At 42.1% G+C, this 20,055-nt stretch overlaps 1 protein-coding gene across 1 annotated transcript in view; it reads right to left on the bottom strand.

The window, feature by feature from the left end:
- Window positions 1-2,250: 2,250 nt before the first annotated feature.
- The window catches only part of tnni3k (TNNI3 interacting kinase), a 59,679-nt gene continuing 41,874 nt past the window's right edge, over window positions 2,251-20,055 (bottom strand). The window contains exons 17-25 of the mRNA XM_039000483.1: window positions 9,951-10,055; window positions 9,685-9,737; window positions 8,559-8,611; window positions 8,046-8,178; window positions 7,813-7,922; window positions 3,930-3,989; window positions 3,609-3,775; window positions 2,516-2,595; window positions 2,251-2,330 (exon numbers count right to left, since the gene is read on the bottom strand). Of these exons, the coding sequence (XP_038856411.1) occupies window positions 2,251-2,330; window positions 2,516-2,595; window positions 3,609-3,775; window positions 3,930-3,989; window positions 7,813-7,922; window positions 8,046-8,178; window positions 8,559-8,611; window positions 9,685-9,737; window positions 9,951-10,055 (841 nt within the window). The remainder of the gene's footprint in view (window positions 2,331-2,515; window positions 2,596-3,608; window positions 3,776-3,929; window positions 3,990-7,812; window positions 7,923-8,045; window positions 8,179-8,558; window positions 8,612-9,684; window positions 9,738-9,950; window positions 10,056-20,055) is intronic.

Genomic DNA, 20,055 nt, shown 5'->3' with positions numbered 1-20,055 from the left:
ACTTTTACATTACTATGTAGTTGACAAATAAAATGGTCTGACGGTGATGTAGACATACTCGGTATTCATATCCCAAAATAAATAAATGATCTCACTCCAATACATTTTAATAGAAAGTTAGCAAAAATAGATGAGATCTTGCTACCATGGAAAGAAAAATACCCGTCTATTTCTGGAAAATCACCCTGATTAACTCTTTAGTCATATCCCAGTTTACCTATTTGCATATGGCCTAGTGACTTATTTTTTAAATTATATAATCAAAAAATATGGCAAGCCTGACAAAATTAAATGTGCCTATTTATATAATCTATATGAATTGGGAGGGCAGAAATGATTAAATATTAAAGTACCTCTCAATTAAGTCTTTAGTAATACACAGGTTGTCCTTATTAAAAAAAAGTATAATCTTTGAAATTGATATCATAAATATGACTGGTGGAGTTGTCACACATGCAGCTAACAAAAACATATGGAAATGTATGCTCTACCCAAAATTACAACCAACTAATTGCAGCATTACCGCAAAAATGGAAGAGGCAAGTGGAATGGGGGATGAATGGGCCTCAGGATCTCGACAATGGGCCTCAGGATCTCGTCACGGTATCTCTGTGCATTCAAATTGCCATCGATAAAATGCAATTGTGTTCGTTGTCCGTAGCTTATGCCTGCCCACACCACCATTGGGCACTCTGTTCACAACGTTGACATCAGCAAACCGCTTATCCACATGACGCCATACACGTGGTCTGCAGTTTTGAGGTTGGTTTGACGTACTGACAAATTCTCTAAAAACGCCATTGGCTTATGGTAGAGAAATTAACATTCAATTCTCTGGCAACTGCTCTGGTGTACATACCTGCAGTCAGCCTGCCAATTGAACACTCTCTCAAAACTTGAGACATCTGTGGCATTGTGTTGTGTGACGAAACTGAGTGGCCTTTTATTGTCCCCAGCACAAGGTGCACCTGTGTAATGATCATGCTGTTTAATCAACTTCTTGATATGCCACCTGTTAGGTGGCTGGGTTATCATAGTAAAGGAGAAATTTTCACTAACAGGGATGTAAACAAATTTGTGTGCAAAATGTCAGAGAAATAAGCTTTTTGTGCGTATAGAACATTTCTGGGATCTTTTATTTCAGCTCATGAAACATGGAACCAACGCTTTACATGTTGTGTTTATAGTTTTGCTCGGCATACATACAGAAAGAAGATTTAGATTTCCATATTTTACATTGTGATTACTTTTGTGTTCAAGTTTTACTACTTTATCTGGACTGTATCTGATGGCAGAAATGGTATCTCTGCAATTCCATGCAATTTCACCCATCTCAATTTCGGTCAGTCAAGGAATCACATTTTATTTTCTTTGGAGGATTTTCAAATCCAATTGAAATGGACATACATTGAAATATAATTACCTGATGCATTTGAGAACAGTGTATGCCATACATAGAACATACAGCAAATGGCTACATAACTACACATACAGTAATAACAATTGGTGAAATTGTGAAATGTCATATGTAGGAAACAGTTTGTGTCAAAACAAACATGTTGCTGCTAACACCTAGAGAAGTCATTGAGTTTCATTCTATAGGATTTGACAGTGATAAACAAGATGAGTCCTAACCAAACAAAATTAAATACAGGATTCATAATAAATGGCATATGAAGAAATCAATTATACAAGAATATTTAGAAGTAGAGGTATTAGGCTGCGTTTACACAGGCAGCCCAATTCTGATCTTTTGCCCAATTATTGGCAAAATATCTGATCTGATTAAAGACCAATTGGTGTAAAAAATATCAGAATTGTGATTTTGTTTGGTTAGGATTCATCTTGTTTATCACTGTCAAATCCTATAGAATGAAACTCAATGATTTCTCTATTTTATTGAAAATAAAAAGCACAAATTGCCTAAGCATTCTGACGCTTCAAGATGTTTTTAATGAATAGACTATACAGGTGGTATACTATGAAACATTCTCAAAAACCCCAAAATGCCTCTTATCCAACAAATATTTACCAGATATAAAAACCACACAAATCTATTCAAATAGTTCAACACCGTGAACACAGAAAGTAGTAAATAGCTTTAGGAAATACACACAACAATATATATAGCTTATACTCAAGACTAGATCAACCAATATGTCTATGTGATACATTTAGAAATAAGGTTATGGCTTTATGAACTACAGTAATAGTGCATAGTAGAGCTGGAAGACTTCCCATCTATGTTAGTTAGTTGCTGTCTTCGAAGCTGCCGTTGCTGCTGCAGTTGGAGTGGAAGCGCATGGTGCTCATAGGGTCTGACACATACCCTGAAGGAGATAGGACACAGAGGTCAGGGGTTAGGGATGATCCACAGCCAGTTCCTTTCCCAACACACACCAACACCAGCTTTGGTGTACATTCTACCCAATTGGCTGTACTCCATTTCAAATGATGAAGTTCTATAATACCGGTATATAGGATTGATGAGTATCTTCATTAATATGCTTTTTACCATTTCGGTCAATAGGTGGAAACTGCATATTCCTCCTCAGTTCATCCAGAGACGGACCTTGGGAATCACGTCGTCCCTCGCTGAAAATAAAACATACATGAGCTGTTATAAGGCTGAATATAGTGATTCTGTTTACATAATCAACCTCTACTACATAATACGAAAATCTGCATCAAATGGTTACGGACACATTTTGTAAAATTATCTCTTTAAAATAATAAAAGATTGAGGAGGCAGAGTTAGATGAGGCAGGTGTAAACACATCTCTGATGTCTTCTGTTGAATCTAGCATGACCCCCTGTGTAACAGCACAGGACCTAATAACCACACTCTCTCACTTCTACATCTAATATAAACTAAATGGATGAAACATTTGATTAACTGCCAGTCTGCCAGGACATTTCCAGCAGGCAGAGACTTCAGCAGTAGAGAACACACACAAACCTAACTTCAGTTACTGTGTCCCTGGAGACCGTTGCCAGGTTCCCAATCTACTCCCTTTTCTCTTCAACCACACACACAAACACTCACACACAGGCTTACAGGGCTGGTCACCAGTGGAGTCTTTAGGCCTTAGTCAGAATGCATAGAAAGGTTTATCAGATTTGCTTGCCTTTGTTTTCCCTGACCCATATCCGGGCAACTCCACCTCTAACTGTTGCAGTAAAGCGTTTCTAGTGTTGTACACATTATTGCTCAAACAGTGGGTCAAGGTGTGTGCTATCGCACACTAAAGTGCTATCGCAGCAACAAAGCACAACTTTACAGGCCCAGACATGATGTCCATGGAATTCCTACTAGTACTGGCCTTTACACTTAACTTGGTTATGCTTAGCATTCCAGTATATAGGCCATAGAGACAGAAACAGAGACAGAGACGGAGACAAAGGTCAACATGCCTTAATAGAAAAGAGAGAAACATTTGAAACTCCTTCAGTGAAACTCTCGAATCCATTCTCTCTGTATTGCGTTCATCTGTATGTGGAGAAGACTATATGATATACTAGCCTGGTCCCAGATAGGTGTGTGCTGTGTAGCCAACACCTATGATCATTATCAACGCCAGTCAACGACCAGGCTAGTGAAGCCCTACCTCTGAGTCCAGACTGCGTAGGCACGGGCATTGAGGGCGTACTCCAGTTCAAAGCGGGAACGGAGGGCGGCCACGTGACTCCGACCAGGACTGCCCCTCGCCAGGCAGTCAGAAGAGCCAGAGGGGGACAGGGACCCACTGCTGTTACTGGAGGCTGGGGACATCAACTGTGGATCACACACATACATGTATGACATTATCATCAACAAGTGTCACATGGACAGACAAGAAAGCTAGGAATCTGTAAACTTTCTGAAAATGTAAGCAGCATGTTTATTCCCACTCTGGTGTAGATTCACATACTATAGAAAAACACCATACCTCCACATTGCATAGGCATTCCTCTAGTGTGGCCAGCACCTCAGAGAACTCAGGCCTATCCTGATTCGGAGGAGATAAAATAGGATTATTTAACCTATAAACACTCTTCACAGAAAAAAGACACACACACACACACACACACACACACACACACACACACACACACACACACACACACACACACACACACACACACACACACACAGAGCTGTGCTTTCTCAGTCTGTCTGTCTGTGTGGTTATGCGGATCTACCCACACATGAATCAAAGGTGAACTCTACTTGAAAAGCAGGCTTTCCATCTCCTACTTCACTGTAAGACAACAAACACAGAGCCAGATCCTACTTCAGTGTAAGACAACAAACACAGAGCCAGATCCTACTTCACTGTAAGACAACAAACACTGAGCCAGATTCTACTTCACTGTAAGACAACAAACACTGAGCCAGATCCTACTTCACTGTAAGACAACAAACACAGAGCCAGATCCTACTTCACTGTAAGACAACAAACACAGAGCCAGATCCTACTTCACTGTAAGACAACAAGCACAGAGCCAGAGACTACTTCACTGTAAGACAACAAGCACAGAGCCAGATCCTACTTCACTGTAAGACAACAAACACTGAGCCAGATCCTACTTCACTGTAAGACAACAAACACAGAGCCAGTTCCTACTTTACTGTAAGACAACAAACACTGAGCCAGATCCTACTTCACTGTAAGACAACAAGCACAGAGCCAGAGACTACTTCACTGTAAGACAACAAACACTGAGCCAGATCCTACTTCACTGTAAGACAACAAACACAGAGCCAGTTCCTACTTTACTGTAAGACAACAAACACTGAGCCAGATCCTACTTCACTGTAAGACAACAAACACTGAGCCAGATCCTACTTCACTGTAAGACAACAAACACAGAGCCAGTTCCTACTTTACTGTAAGACAACAAACACAGAGCCAGATCCTACTTCACTGTAAGACAACAAACACTGAGCCAGATCCTACTTCACTGTAAGACAACAAACACAGAGCCAGATCCTACTTCACTGTAAGACAACAAACACAGAGCCAGATCCTACTTCACTGTAAGACAACAAGCACAGAGCCAGAGACTACTTCACTGTAAGACAACAAACACTGAGCCAGATCCTACTTCACTGTAAGACAACAAACACAGAGCCAGTTCCTACTTTACTGTAAGACAACAAACACAGAGCCAGATCCTACTTCACTGTAAGACAACAAACACTGAGCCAGATCCTACTTCACTGTAAGACAACAAACACAGAGCCAGATCCTACTTCACTGTAAGACAACAAACACAGAGCCAGAGACTACTTCACTTTAAGACGCGGACCACGATGTCTTGCTCCCAGACAGACTAAACAACTTTTTTGCTCGCTTTGAGGACAATACACTGTCACTGACAAGGCCCGCTACCAAAACCTGCGGGCTCTCCTTCACTGTAGCCAACGTGAGTAAAACATTTAAACGTGTTAACCCTCGCAAGGCTGCAGGCCCAGACGGCATCCCCGGCCACGTCCTCAGAGCATGCGCAGACCAGCTGGCTGGTGTGTTTACAGACATATTCAATCAATCCTTATCCCAGTCTGCTGTTCCCACATGCTTCAAGAGGGCCACCATTGTTCCTGTTCCCAAGAAAGCTAATGTAACTGAGCTAAATGACTACCGCCCTGTAGCACTCACTTCCGTCATCATGAAGTGCTTTGAGAGACTAGTCAAGGACCATATCACCTCCACCCTACCTGACACCCTAGACCCACTCCAATTTGCTTACTGCCCCAATAGGTCCACAGATGACGCAATCACCATCACACTGCACACTGCCCTAACCCATCTGGACAAGAGGAATACCTATGTAACAATGCTGTTCATCGACTACAGCTCAGCATTTAACACCATAGTACCCTCCAAACTCGTCATTAAGCTCGAGACCCTGGATCTCGACCCCGCCCTGTGCAATTATCAAGTTTGCAGACGACACTACAGTGGTAGGCTTGATTACCAACAACGACGAGACGGCCTACAGGGAGGAGGTGAGGGCCCTCGGAGTGTGGTGTTAGGAAAATAACCTCACACTCAATATCAACAAAACAAAGGAGATGATCGTGAACTACGGGAAACAGCAGAGGGAGCAGCCCCCTATCTACATTGACGGGACAGTAGTGGAGAGGGTGGAAAGTTTTAAGTTCTTCGGCGTACACATCACGGACTAACTGAAATGGTCCACCCACACAGACAGCGTGGTGAAGAAGGCGTAGCAGCGCCTCTTCAACCTCAGGAGGCTGAAGAAATTCGGCTTGTCACCAAAAACACTCACAAAATTTTACAGATGCACAATCGAGAGCATCCTGTCGGGCTGTATCACCACCTGGTACGACAACTGCTCCGCCCATAACCGTAAGGCTCTCCAGAGGGTAGTGAGGTCTGGACAACGCATCACCGGGTGCAAACTACCTGCCCTCCAGGACACCCACACCACCTGATGTCACAGGAAGGCCAAAAGGATAATCAAGGACAACAACCACCTGAGCCACTGCCTGTTCACCCCGCTATCATCCAGAAGGCAAGGTCAGTACAGGTGCATCAAAGCGGGGACCGAGAGACTGAAAAACAGCTTCTATCTCAAGGCCATCAGACTGTTAAACAGCCATCACTAACATTGAGTGGCTGCTGCCAACATACTGACTCAACTCCAGCCACTTTAATAATGGAAACATTTATGTAATCAATTTATCACTAACCACTTTGTATAATGCTTACATACCCTACATTACTCATCTCATATGTATATACTGTACGCTATACCATCTACTGCATCTTGCCATCTTGATGTAATTAAATCTATCACTTGCCACTTTAAACAATGCCACTTTATATAATGCTTACATACCCTACATTACTCATCTCATATGTATATACTGTACTCTATACCATCTACTGCATCTTGCCTATGCCGTTCGGGCATCACTCATTCATATATTTTTATGTACATATATGTATTCATTCCTTTACACTTGTGTGTATAAGGTAGTTGTTGTGAAATTGTTAGGTTAGATTACTCGTTGGTTATTACTGCATGGTCGGAACTGGAAGCACAAGCATTTCGCTACACTCCCATTAACATCTGCTAACCATGTGTATGTGACAAATAAATTTGATTTGATTTGACAACAAACACAGAGCCAGAGACTACTTCACTTTAAGACACCCCGGTAATGGCTGAAATGGGCTCAATGGAATACAGTAGATTGTCTTTCCATTAAATCTATAAGAACGATAAAGCTTTGTCTGGGATTTAATGCATCGTCTCAACACTAACATACCAAGAAAGAGAAGAAAGATAACTTTATTTTGATGTGTGTTCATTTTTTGTGGAATTGGAAAAAGTAATAATTAATACAGTTGAAATGTATACAAATTAGTTCCGCTGAAATTAAATCAACTTTCGAAAATGAACACTCGGATTATAGTGATATTATGTCTGATCTCGCAAACAATGAAATGTATGTTCAGATGGGTGTAATATAGAGTCAAGCGTGATGATTTTTAATCCAAGGGTATCCTGCTATTGACACACTTGTTTAATTATGCAAGAGAAAGTGACAACAACAGTAATTCATGAGGCAGTATAGACAGCACAGCTGAGTGCAGGTAGGGTATGTAAGTATACGTAGCACTTAGTATAGTTAGCTCACATGAACTTAGCTCACATGAACTTAGCTCATATGAACTTAGCTCATATGAACTTAGCTCATATGAACTTAGCATACGTAGAATTTAGTTCATATGAATTTAGCTCACATAAATGTAGGGGTCTTTACGCTCTATCTATCTATTGTAGGAGGACACTGACCTCTGGACAGACATTCCAGCCCCTCATTAGCATGGCAGAGATGGGTTTGGGTATGGAGTAGCCAATAGGAGGCCGGATGTGGTGGTAGGCCATGTCTGCAGCTGCTGCAGCTTGATGAGGACAGGGAGAATCCAACATATTAACATGCTTGAAACAAACCAATACTCACTCATTGATTCACATTCTCCCAAACCAGTATCAGATTGGTGTGTTTTTAATCATGCAGAGGTTACCAGGTTTCAGGTGGGCAAAGGGGATCTCTCCAGTGAGCAGCTCCCACAGACACAAGGCATAGCTGAACATGTCGGCCTTGACAGTATAGCGTGTACACTGGGTGAATATCTCTGGGGCCATCCAGCGCAGGTTCTGTACACCAACACAAGAGTCAAATTAGCAGTGCAAAACACTCTGGCTACCATGGACAAATGGTTCCTCAGCAAAGGCTTCACTCCAGGGAGCATAACGCACGCACGCACTGACACTCACTCACACGCACGCACGCACACACACGCACACACACACACATTTAATTAACCTTGTGGGGACACACAAGTTATAACCATTCAAAATCCTATTTTCCATTATCCTAATCTTAATCCCAAAATCTAACCTTAACCCTAAACCTACTAGAAATAGCATTTGACCTTGTGGGGACAGATATTTGTTTGTTTACTACTTCTGGTCCCCACAAGTATAGTTAAACACACACACATTTATGGTATGGTGAACCAGGAAGTTGGACTAACCCCTGGCTGCTTGGTCATATTGTCCACAACCTCGGATAACAGAAATCTGGATTCTAAAGAGAGAAAAAAAGGGTTTCAAGATTCTAATAATGAGGTTAGTGAGGCAGCCATTTTTATTTCAATATCAAATCACTTCTGTGTAACAATTTAGTACCTTACTATAATAGTTTCCCATAAAAATTTCTCAAGCAAGCATTTTGTTAGGACTGTCTTGGAGTGGTCTGAGTCGGGAGGGGGGGAAATATAATCTGAAAACTAGCTGTTATTGGGCATTTATGACAAATTCACTATAGGAAATGGCTACTTTACCAACTGTAATCTGTCTTCATTATATTGTATGTTTATACTGTACCAGTCAAAAGTTTGGACACATCTACTCATTCCAGGGTTTTTCTTTATTTTTGCTATTTTCTACATTGTAGAATAACAGCAATGACATCAAAACTATGAAATAACACATATGGAATCATGTAGTAACCAAAAAAGTGTTAAACAAATCAAAATTGATTTTATATTTGAGATTCTTCAAAGAGGCCAGCTTTGCACAGCTTATGACAAGTGCTATAATGTGTTATGATAGTTATGTTATGTTATGACACTCTTGTCGTGTGCCTTGTTAAAAGTTAGAGGAATTTCTTTCCTTCTTAACTCGTTTGAGCCATCAGTTGTGTTGTGAGAAGGTAGGGCTGGTATACAGAAGATAGCCCTATTTGGTAAAAGCCCAAGTCTATATTATGGCAAGAACAGCTCAAAAAAGCAAAGAGAAACGACAGTCCATCACAACTTTACGACATGAAGGTCAGTTGAAAAAAACATCAAATCAAATCCCCTCCCAAAATTGTCCCATGCGCCGAATACAACCTTACAGTGAAATGCTTACTTACAAGAAAATACCTTTAAAAAGGGTGGCTTCTTTGAAGAATCTCAAATTATTTGTTATTATTTAACACTTTTTTGGTTACAACATGTACATGATTCCATATGTGTTACTTCATAGATTTGATGTCTTCACTATTATTCTACAATGTAGAAAATAGTCATAATAATAAAGACTAACGAGTAGGTGTGTCCAAAGAATGAGTAGGTGTGTCCAAACTTTTGACTGGTGCTGTATTTTGTTGCTTACCTCCAAAATCAGCCACCACAGCATGCCCGTCCTCATAGAGCAGAATGTTGTGACTAAAAGTAGCAAGTGTCATGATTGGAAGAATAACTCAAAACACTTAATTTCACATAGTCACTATAGCTTCAATTCAACATCTATACCCCTCATTATGCTTCATTTCTACATAGGGTGAGACCCAGTATCAATTCCCCACAAAACACACATGCACCCAGCACATCACCCCACCCCCACACACAAAACCCCACTGACCCCCACCCTCCACCGACCTGTTGAGGTCCCTGTGGATGATGGGCTGAGTGAGGTTGTGCAGGTACTCCATGCCCTTGGCCACGTCGATGGCGATGATGAGCTTGGACTGCAGGTCGATGATCCTGTCCGTTGACACATCATTACACATCATTAGAGGAACAACCCCAACACTAAGTAACACAGATCGATGCTTCCTAGCCCTGCCAATCAACTGATACCACGGTACACAGCAGAAGATCAATAAGTCAGCTCATAGACTATTAGACTTTATCTAAATGCAGAGTAACACTTATTATAAACTGGGTGGATTGAGCCCTGAACGCCGATTGGTTGACAGCCGTGGTATATCAGACCGTATACCATAGGTATGACAAAACAGGTATCAGAGTAACACTTAGTATAGATCAATGATGATAAGTGGGAGAAACGAATGTAAAGACACTACCAAGAAATAAGACATGAAACAGTTCACAACAATTGTTTTGCAGCCACAATCTGCACGTTTTCAAGTAGACAAATGTCGATAAAAAATACTGGATGATGGATCGACAACAGCACTAAACATTATACTTACATACCAATTAAAAAGTTTAAGTAACGCTTTAATGAAGGTGTCCTTATGAATAAAGTCTTTATAACAGCTATATAACACATTATAACATTCCTAAACTGTCATAAGTATTTTGAAATAGTTATGAGTAGCGGCATGAGATGTTATAAAACCGGTTATAATGAATAGCATCTCATATCATTACTAATGAATATTTAAAACTACTTATGACTGCTTACGACAAGTTTATATAATGTGTTATATAAACTCAGCAAAAAAAGAAACGTCCCTTTTTCAGGACCCTGTCTTTAAAAGACAATTCGTAAAAATCCTAATAACTTCACAGATCATCATTGTAAAGGGTTTAAACACTGTTTCCCATGCTTGTTCAATGAACCATAAACAATTAACGAACATGCACCTGTGGAACGGTCGTTAAAACACTAACAGCTTACAGACAGTAGGCAATTAAGGTCACAGTTATGAAAACTTAGGACACTCAAGATGCCTTTCTACTGGCTCTGAAAAACACCAAAAGAAAGATGCCCAGGGTCCCTGCTCATCTGCGTGAATGTGCCTTAGGCATGCTGCAAGGAGGTGTCATGATGTGGCCCTTTCTGGGTATAGATCGTGGCTTCCCCCTCTCTCACTCTCTCCTACACCCAGGTTCTGTTATCTCAGGTCGTAAATTCCTGGCAAAAGGCTGAGAGATGCTGAACTGAGGGCTTGTAGGCCTGTTGGAAGACAGGTCCTCAACAGACATCCCCGGCAACAACGTCGCCTATGGGCACAAACCCACGGTCGCTGGCCCAGACAAGACTGGCTAAAACTGCTCTTCTCTAACGAGTCGCGGTTTTGTCTCACCAGGGGTGATGGTCGGATTCGCGTTTATCATCGAAGGAATGAGCGTTACACCGAAGCCTGTACTCTGGAGCAGGATCAATTTGGAGGTGGAGGGTCCTTCATGGTCTGGGGTGGTGTGTCACAGCATCATCGGACTGAGTTTGTTGTCATTGCAGGCAAACTCAATGCTGTGCGTTACAGGGAATACATCCTCCTCCCTCATGTGGTACCCTTCCTGCAGGCTCATCCTGACATGACCCTCCAGCATGACAATGCCACCAGCCATACTACTCGTTCTGTGCGTGATTTCCTGCAAGACAGGAATGTCAGTGTTCTGCCATGGCCAGCGAAGAGCCCGGATCTCAATCCCATTGAGCATGTCTGGGACCTGTTGGATCGGAGGGTGAGGGCTAGGGCCATTCTCCCCAGAAATGTCCGGCAACTTGCAGGTGCCTTGGTGGAAGAGTGGGGTAACATCTCACAGCAAGAACTGGCAAATCTGGTGCAGTCCATGAGGAGGAGATGCACTGCAGTACTTAATGCAGCTGGTTACTTTTGATTTTGACCCCCCCTTCCCCCCCTTTGTTCAGGGACACATTATTCAATTTCTGTTAGTCACATGTCTGTGGAACTTGTTCAGTTTATGTCTCAGTTGTTGAATCTTGTTATGTTCATACAAATATTTACACATGTTAAGTTTGCTGAAAATAAACGCAGTTGACAGTGAGAGGACGTTTATTTTTTTGCTGAGATTAGCTGTTGTAGAGGATTTATGGATGCATTCATAAGGAAACCTATAGTAAAGTGTTTTACGAAAGTTTAAATGTGAGAAAGATATACTGTTACGAATTCCCTGCCGGTGACTGTTATCAGCACCTCACAACCTGTGAAAAACACTTTACTATAGGTTTCCTTATGAATGCATCCATAAATCCTGTGTGTGACCTGCACACTCCATCTCCCCACGACCTGAGCTCGAGAGTCTAGGGGGTATCATAAATCTGCCTCTCAAACTCTTTCTGACCTGTGTGACCTGTGCCCTGATAGGATGCTGGACATCTGCCCATCCTATTGACTATACAGGTCACACAATACTGTCAGTGTCCCTCAAGCAGTGGCAGACAGTAACAACTCTGTCTCTGCCCATCAACAACTGAACAAACTCATCCAGTATCTCTGTCTTGGCTTGTGGGATGGTGTGCGTGCCCAATGTGAGTTGTGCAACAATATATATTGTTCTTAATAGTTAGTTGTTAATTGTTGTTGCATTATGTATGCTGCCTCTGTATAGCTTGTAACCTGTAAACATGTTTACTGATTATAAGTAATTTATACAGTCCTTCATTACTCTTATTATGTTCTTGTCATATCGTATGTACAGTATATTCATTGTCTTTCTTTTCCTTATACAGAACCCATACACTCCCTCACACTCCATCTCCCCACAACATGAGCTCGAGAGTCTAGGGGGTACCATAAATCTGCCTCTCAAACTCTCAAACTCGACCTATTCCAACCTTTCATCCCCATGTGCATCCCCATGTTCATCTTCCTCAGTGTGTTTAAATAAAGTTCCTGTGTGTTAACTGTTGGGCTGCTTTATTCCCCTCTAACCGTGTCAGTGAGTCACAGACCAGTAAGATGCGTAGTGCCGGGACAGAGAAAGGGGAAGTGAGAAAGAAGGGCGTAAAAATAAACTGATCTGCCCCTACGCCTCTCAATGTGTCTAAACAACAGATCCAGGAGAGATCGCACATTATGTGCAAGATATAAAAATGAGATGCACAAGATATATAGATGCACACAGATACAACACAGCTTGCACGAAAAGCAGTGGAAGAACTGCCAGTCTTCATTCAATTGGATGACCACCAAATTCATATCTCATTATGTAGAGCATAATTATACAACTGAACAGCTGAATTGAGGTTCCTAGAACTAGGGAGTAACAAGATATCTCAGACTACAGAGAACAGTTTCTCTGGCCTGCAAAGCTTAGAGACTTTAACACTGTTCAATAATCCCATCATGCAAATTGCAGCATTTGCATTCATCCACCTCACTTCGCTGACAACCATAGATTCAGGGTACATTCACCATCCATCCAGCCAGTGGGAGAAACATGTGAGTGTGAGTGTGAATCTGACGCACATATTCGGTCGAGTCTTCCCTCAAGCACTGACTAACATGATTATAAGCTCCTGGTGTCCTCTCAACATCACCGTCGGCAGCAACAGCACCCCAAAACCAGGCTTCACCCTGCAGCTCTTCACTCCATTGAATGTGATCTTCCAGGACTGCTGGAGACCATTCTTTCAGTCTGTTGTCAATCTCAGGGCTGTAACAGGACATCTTCTGTGTGGGTCTCACTTCGTTGCAAAGTACTTCCTCTTTCTGCTGGAGTTTGAGTTTGAGTTGGTTCTCTCACCAGAGTTTGTGAGAGAACCAACTGTGGACATGAATAACCTGAACAGGCTTGTGCAGCTGAGGCATCTGAAGCTGACAGGAGTGGACCTCATCGTGCAGCCAGTGCTGAGCATCATGTTCCACAACCTAACCAGGCTGGAGAGCCTGAGCTTGATCTAATGTAGTATCCTCACTCTGGAAGAGGATCTGAGCAGAGACCTGCACTCCCTCATTTTGATTCAAGTCCAATCCCGAGAGGAGTTTAGCATGTTAGAGGGCTTTCCAGAGCCACTGACCAGCCTGATGAATATGGAGTTCTTCAGTCCTTGCCTGCACTGCAGCTGTGACAACGCCTGGCTGGGTCAGGAGACAGATACAAGTCCAGGTAATTTTTTAGCTAAATTGGGAGTTGGAGTTGACATGCAAAAACGAAGGTGGCGTCCAGAACTTCCCCAGGTACTCTTCGGCCCACTGTTCCCTGGACATGGGCTTTGTCCTGTTCCTCTGCACCTCACTGGGCCTGCTCCTCTTCGTGCTGGTGGTGCTGCTCCATCAGCTGGCCGGGGACTACCTAATGGCCTTCTGCCACATCACCCGTGGCTGGCTGGAGGAGACCGTGTGGAGGCCCAACCCCAGGGGTCGTCACCACTACGATGCATTTGTGTCGTACAGGGGGAGAGACAAGCACTGGGTGGTGGAGCAGCTGTTGCTGGGCCTGGAGCAGAGGGGGCCTCCCTTCCTTCGTCTCGGTCTACACAGCAGGGACTTCCAGCTGGGGAAGGACATCGTGGACAACATCACAGACAGCCTCTACAACAGCCACCACACCCTGTGTGGTGAATGTTGACCTGTTTAAAGGTCTTACTCACATCGGCTATGGAGAGCGTGATCACACAGTCATCCGGAACAGCTGGTGCTCTCACGCATGCTTCAGTGTTGCTTGCCTCAAAGCGTGCATAGATGTCATTTAGCTCGTCTGGTAGGCTCGTGTCACTGGGCAGCTCGCGGCTCTGCTTCCCTTTGTAGTCCGTATTAGTTTGCAAGCCCTGCCACATCCAACGAGCATCGGAGCCGGTGTAGAAGGATTTAATCTTTGTCCTGTATTGACGCTTTGCCTGTTTGATGGTTCGTCGGAGGGCATAATGGGATTTCTTATAAGCGTCCAGGTTAGAGTCCCGCTCCTTGAAAGTGGCAGCTCTACCCTTTAGCTCAGTGCGGATGTTGCCTGTAGTCCATGGCTTCTGGTTGGGATATCTACATACAGTCACTGAGGGGATGACGTCATCAATGTACTTATTGATGAAGCCAGTGACTGATGTGGTGTCCTCCTCAATGCCATCGGAAGAATCCCAGAACATATTTCAGTCTGTGCTAGCAAAACAGTCCTGTAGCTTAGCATCTGCGTCATCTGACCACTTCCGTATTGAGCGAGTCACTGGTACTACCTTTTTTTCATTTTTACTTGTAAGCAGGAATCAGGAGGATATAATGGTTAGATTTGCCAAATGGAGGGCGAGGGAGAGCTTTGTACGCATCTCTGTGTGTGTAGTAAAGGTGGTCTAGAGTTTTTTCCCTCTGGTTGCAAATTTAACATGCTGGAAAAATGAGATAAAACGAATTTAAGTTTCCCTGCATTAAAGTCCCCGGCCACTAGGAGCGCTGCCTCTGGATGAGCATTTCCTTGTTTGCTTATGGCTTTATACAGCTCGTTGAGTGCAGTCTTAGTGCCAGCATCGGTATGTACTGGTAAATAGACAGCTACAAAAAATATAGATCAAAACTGTGAGGGAAAAATATGGTATTCACCTTATTTGTTTGAGATTAATAGTTAGAAATTATTAACTTAACTAATAATGTAGTAAGACATTTCTTTCCTTCATTCTGAGTGAACTGAGAGGAGTTTTTTTAAGCTGGGGCTGGCAACTGATTAAGTGATGGCTAGGTAAAAACCTACAGCTATCATTCCATAGATAAGATCTGGTGGGTGTCACCAAGATAGAGGGAGCCTGGAGGAACAGAACCAAGGCCTCAGTATTCCTAATCTTCCTGGCATCTGGGAGACAGCACCAGAGGCAGATGACCAGAGGATGAACCCAAAGTGGCTTACGGTGCCCCCAGTCACCAGGGGGGGTTCAACCAGCTATGACTGAACAATCTTAGTATGAGGTACAGTTGAAGTCGGAAGTTTACATACACTTAGGTTGGAGTCATTAAAACTCGTTTTTCAACCACTCCACAAATTTCTTGTTAACAAACTATAGTTTTCGCAAGTCGGTTAGGACATCTACTTTGTGCATGACACAAGTAATTTTTCCAACAATTGTTTACAGACAGATTATTTCACTTAAAATTCACTGTATCACAATTCCAGTGGGTCAGACGTTTACATACACTAAGTTGACTGTGCCTTTAAACAGCTTGGAAAATTCCAGAAAATGATGTCATGGCTTTAGAAGCTTCTGATAGGCTAATTGAGTCAATTGGAGGTGTACCTGTGGATGTATTTCAAGGCCTACCTTCAAACTCAGTGCCTCTTTGCTTGATATTATGGGAAAATCTAAAGAAATCAGTCAAGACCTCAGAAAAAAATTGTGGACCTCCACAAGTCTGGTTCATCCTTGGGAGCAATTTCCAAACGCCTGAAGGTACCACGTTCATCTGTACAAACAATAGTACGCAATTATAAACACCATGGGATCATTCCTACACAGCCGTCATACTGCTCAGGAAGGAGACGCGTTCTGTCTCCTAGAGATGAACGTACCGGTACTTTGGTGCAAATCAATCCCTGAACAACAGCAAAGGACCTTGTGAAGATGCTGGAGGAAACAGGTACAAAAATATCTATATCCACAGTAAAAATGAGTCCTATATCGACATAACCTGAAAGGCAGCTCAGCAAGGAAGAAGCCACTGCTCCAAAACTGCCATAAAAAAAGCCAGATTACGGTTTGCAACTGCACATGGGAACAAAGATCGTACTTTTTGGAGAAATGTCCTCTGGTCTGATGAAACAAAAATAGAACTGTTTGGCCATAATGACCATCGTTATGTTTGGAGGGAAAAGGTGGAGGCTTGCAAGCCGAAGAACACCATCCCAACTGTGAAGCACGGGAGTGGCAGCATCATGTGGTGGGGATGCTTTGCTGCAGGATGGACTGGTGCACTTCACAAAATAGATGGAAACATGAGGCAGGAAAATTATATGGATATATTCAAGCAACAATTCAAGATATGAGTCAGGAAGTTAAAGTTTGGTCGCAAATTGGTCTTCCAAATGTACTATGACCCCAAGCATTCTTCCAAAGTTGTGGCAAAATGGCTTAAGGACAACAAAGTCAAGGTATTGGAGTGGCCATCATAAAGCCCTGACCTCAATACTATAGAAAATTTGTGGGCAGAACTGAAAAAGTGTGTGCGAGCAAGGAGGCCTACAAAACTTACTCAGTTACACCAGCTCTGTCAGGAGGAATGGGCCAACATTCACCCAACTTATTGTGGGAAGCTTGTGGAAGGCTACCCAAAACGTTTGACCCAAGTTAAACAATTTGAAGGCAATGCTACCAAATACTAATTGAGTGTATGTAAACTTCTGACCCACTGGGAATGTGATGAAAGAAATTAAAGCTGAAATAAATCATTCTCTCTACTATTATTCTGACATTTCACATTCTTAAAATAAAGTGGTGATCCTAACTGACCTAAGACATGGTATTTTTACTACGATTAAATGTCAGGAATTGTGAAAAACTGAGTTTAAATGTATTTGGCTAAGGTGTATGTAAACTTCTGACTTCAACTGTATATAAGGATCAGCATGGTCTGTAAAGGGTAGACTCTCAGCCTAACAGTCCACGGTTTCATTATTGCGATAATTAATCAATATTAAATAAAGATGATTGTTTGAAGAAATGACCAAGTCTCTCTCAGTACTGAATGTCAATGACATTTTTGCCGACGGGGATGGTATCTGCAACTTCACCTGTTGACTGCTGCTGAAGATCTAGGTAAACTGTGCACAGGGAATACCACACTCATTATTGAGCAGCTGGACCCAGGGGCATGCCAGAGTGGTGTCCGAGGTGGCACTGGACACCCCTGACATCTGATTGGCCACCCCAAAATGTAATTCGCTACTGGCAGTTTGATGCTGATTGATATCTCATTTCACCTCTAGTTGAAAGAAGCATTTATTTTGACGTTCGGCGGCGTATTTTTCAAATCAAGGACGAGGAAGAGAGAATTTTAACATTGGTTGCGAGACACAGAAGAATAAGAAGAACATACAGAAGAAGAAGAGAGAATATTTCCACAGCTCCACAAGCTCTTCTCGCGATTGGTGAAAGCATCATATTTGAAGTAAGTTTTCAGGTTTAGCATCGGGTTTTACGAAAGTTGAGTCGCTCTGTAAGTTAACGTTAGACCTTTGGCTCCATTAACAGACAGTTAATCAAATAAGAGAGATCGGTTCCCAATGTAGCCTAACATTATGTTTACATCTGTGCTAGTAATACACGCATATACAGTGCAGTGTCGTAAGTTACAGTATACAAATGTTTAGCTAATGTGGAGAAACTAGTAGGCTATAGTTGTCAGTGTTCGGCAAGTTAACATTCAGCAACTTGAAATCCATTAACTCAGTTAGATTTTCGTACCTGAACTCAAAACGAACAACTGTTATTATCAGTCTGTTAACGTTACTCAAATGATTACCACAATTTGCAGATAGCCTGTTTGCTATCGTAAAGGTGTAAGAAATTATAGCTAGCTTACTTACTGCAGAGTAGGGATAGCCATGATCTAACTAGTAATTTAGCCTGGTAGTTGATTTTAAGGTACAGTTATGATAATGGGGATTTGTAATTAAGATTGGACTAAAATGTGGGTAATTGGATGCTTAGATGTAACCATAGACTGTCTTATTTTTGCATAGGGTCAATTAAACATGAAAAGAAAGGGAGATATCAGACTTCTTTTTAAAGAAGCACAAACAGGCAGATCAGGTGCAAACAGACCCCAGACCTTGCATCACCACCGGACCCCAGAGCAGCTCCCTACCTGAGGCTAGTCAAAGTCAGTGTGGTCAGACTTCACAAGGACCCAGTCTACCACCACCAGGTCAGAGCATCTACCAGGCAGTCAGTCACACACCCTGTTCAGAATTTAAGTTTAGCTTCAGCTTGTACTAGATGATTTTGTCAGATTAAGCCTCACTTTAAAATGTTGGTTGTTGATTCATATGTGTTCGTGTTTTGATGGCTGTGGCATTTTTATTGTGATTCTTTGTGGTTCTTGTGTTATTTTAATGTAATAGATGTATCAAGGGATGACACAGATACCTCTGACTCTGAGCAAGACAGGGAGCCAGAGCTGCCAAGAGATGGGAGCACCTCCCAACTGCATCAAGCACCAGATATGCTGTTCTAAAAGGACCCAATGGTAGGCCAGGCCTATATTTTAAACTACACATTCTAGTTAGCAGCTGTTAGTATCTAATCTAGTGGATCCCTTAATTATACATTTCTATGGAGATATGACACATTATTTAACATGTATTTCAGACATTTCAAGATCCAGAGAAGAGGGTCCTGTACAGTCGTGTTTGAAAACATTTCCCAGAACTCAGCATGGTACTAGGAAAAGGGCTTTCAACAGCTCCTAGTATAAGGACAATTCATGGCTTGAATATTCTGTAAATCAAGATTCGACTTATTGTTTCACCTGTAGGCATTTTTCTCTGCCCAATACACCTGAATCTGCCTTCACATCAAAGTCACGTTTTTGTAACTGGAAAAATACGCTGTTTAAAGATTCTGGGTTTTAGCTCCATTCGAAGGCAGAGCATCACATCAATGCTAAGTATTCTTGGAATCAGCATAAAAGGGCTATTGACAGCAACTCATCAATGTTAGATGTCATAAATGAGGACCGGAAAAAGAAAGTGGAGGAAAACTGTACTTACATTAAAACAATTGCAGATGTGCTCATATTAACTGCCACTCAAAATATAGAGCAGAGAGGTCATCGAGAGTCTGTTGACTCTCACAACAAGAGTCATTTTTTTTTACAATCTTAGAAGAAATAACAAAGCATGACCCTCTCATAGAGAAAAGGATGAATGCATGTGGCAATTCTAAGTACACAAGCCACCAAATCCAGAAGGAAGTTCTTGAGGGCTGAGCTGGTACAAAGTGAAATAATAAAAGAAGTAAAAGAAAGTGAAGTTTTAGTGTTATTGCAGATGAAACCAAAGATTTGAAGAAAAAATAACAAATGTCTTTAGTTGTGAGGTACTATTACAACGAGGCCATCCACAAAAGCGT

The sequence above is a fragment of the Salvelinus namaycush genome, chromosome 9, assembly GCF_016432855.1.
Source record: "Salvelinus namaycush isolate Seneca chromosome 9, SaNama_1.0, whole genome shotgun sequence".
NCBI lineage: Eukaryota > Metazoa > Chordata > Actinopteri > Salmoniformes > Salmonidae > Salvelinus > Salvelinus namaycush.
Note: the sequence above shows the minus strand (reverse complement) of the source record. Positions and strands in the feature narration are given on the sequence as shown.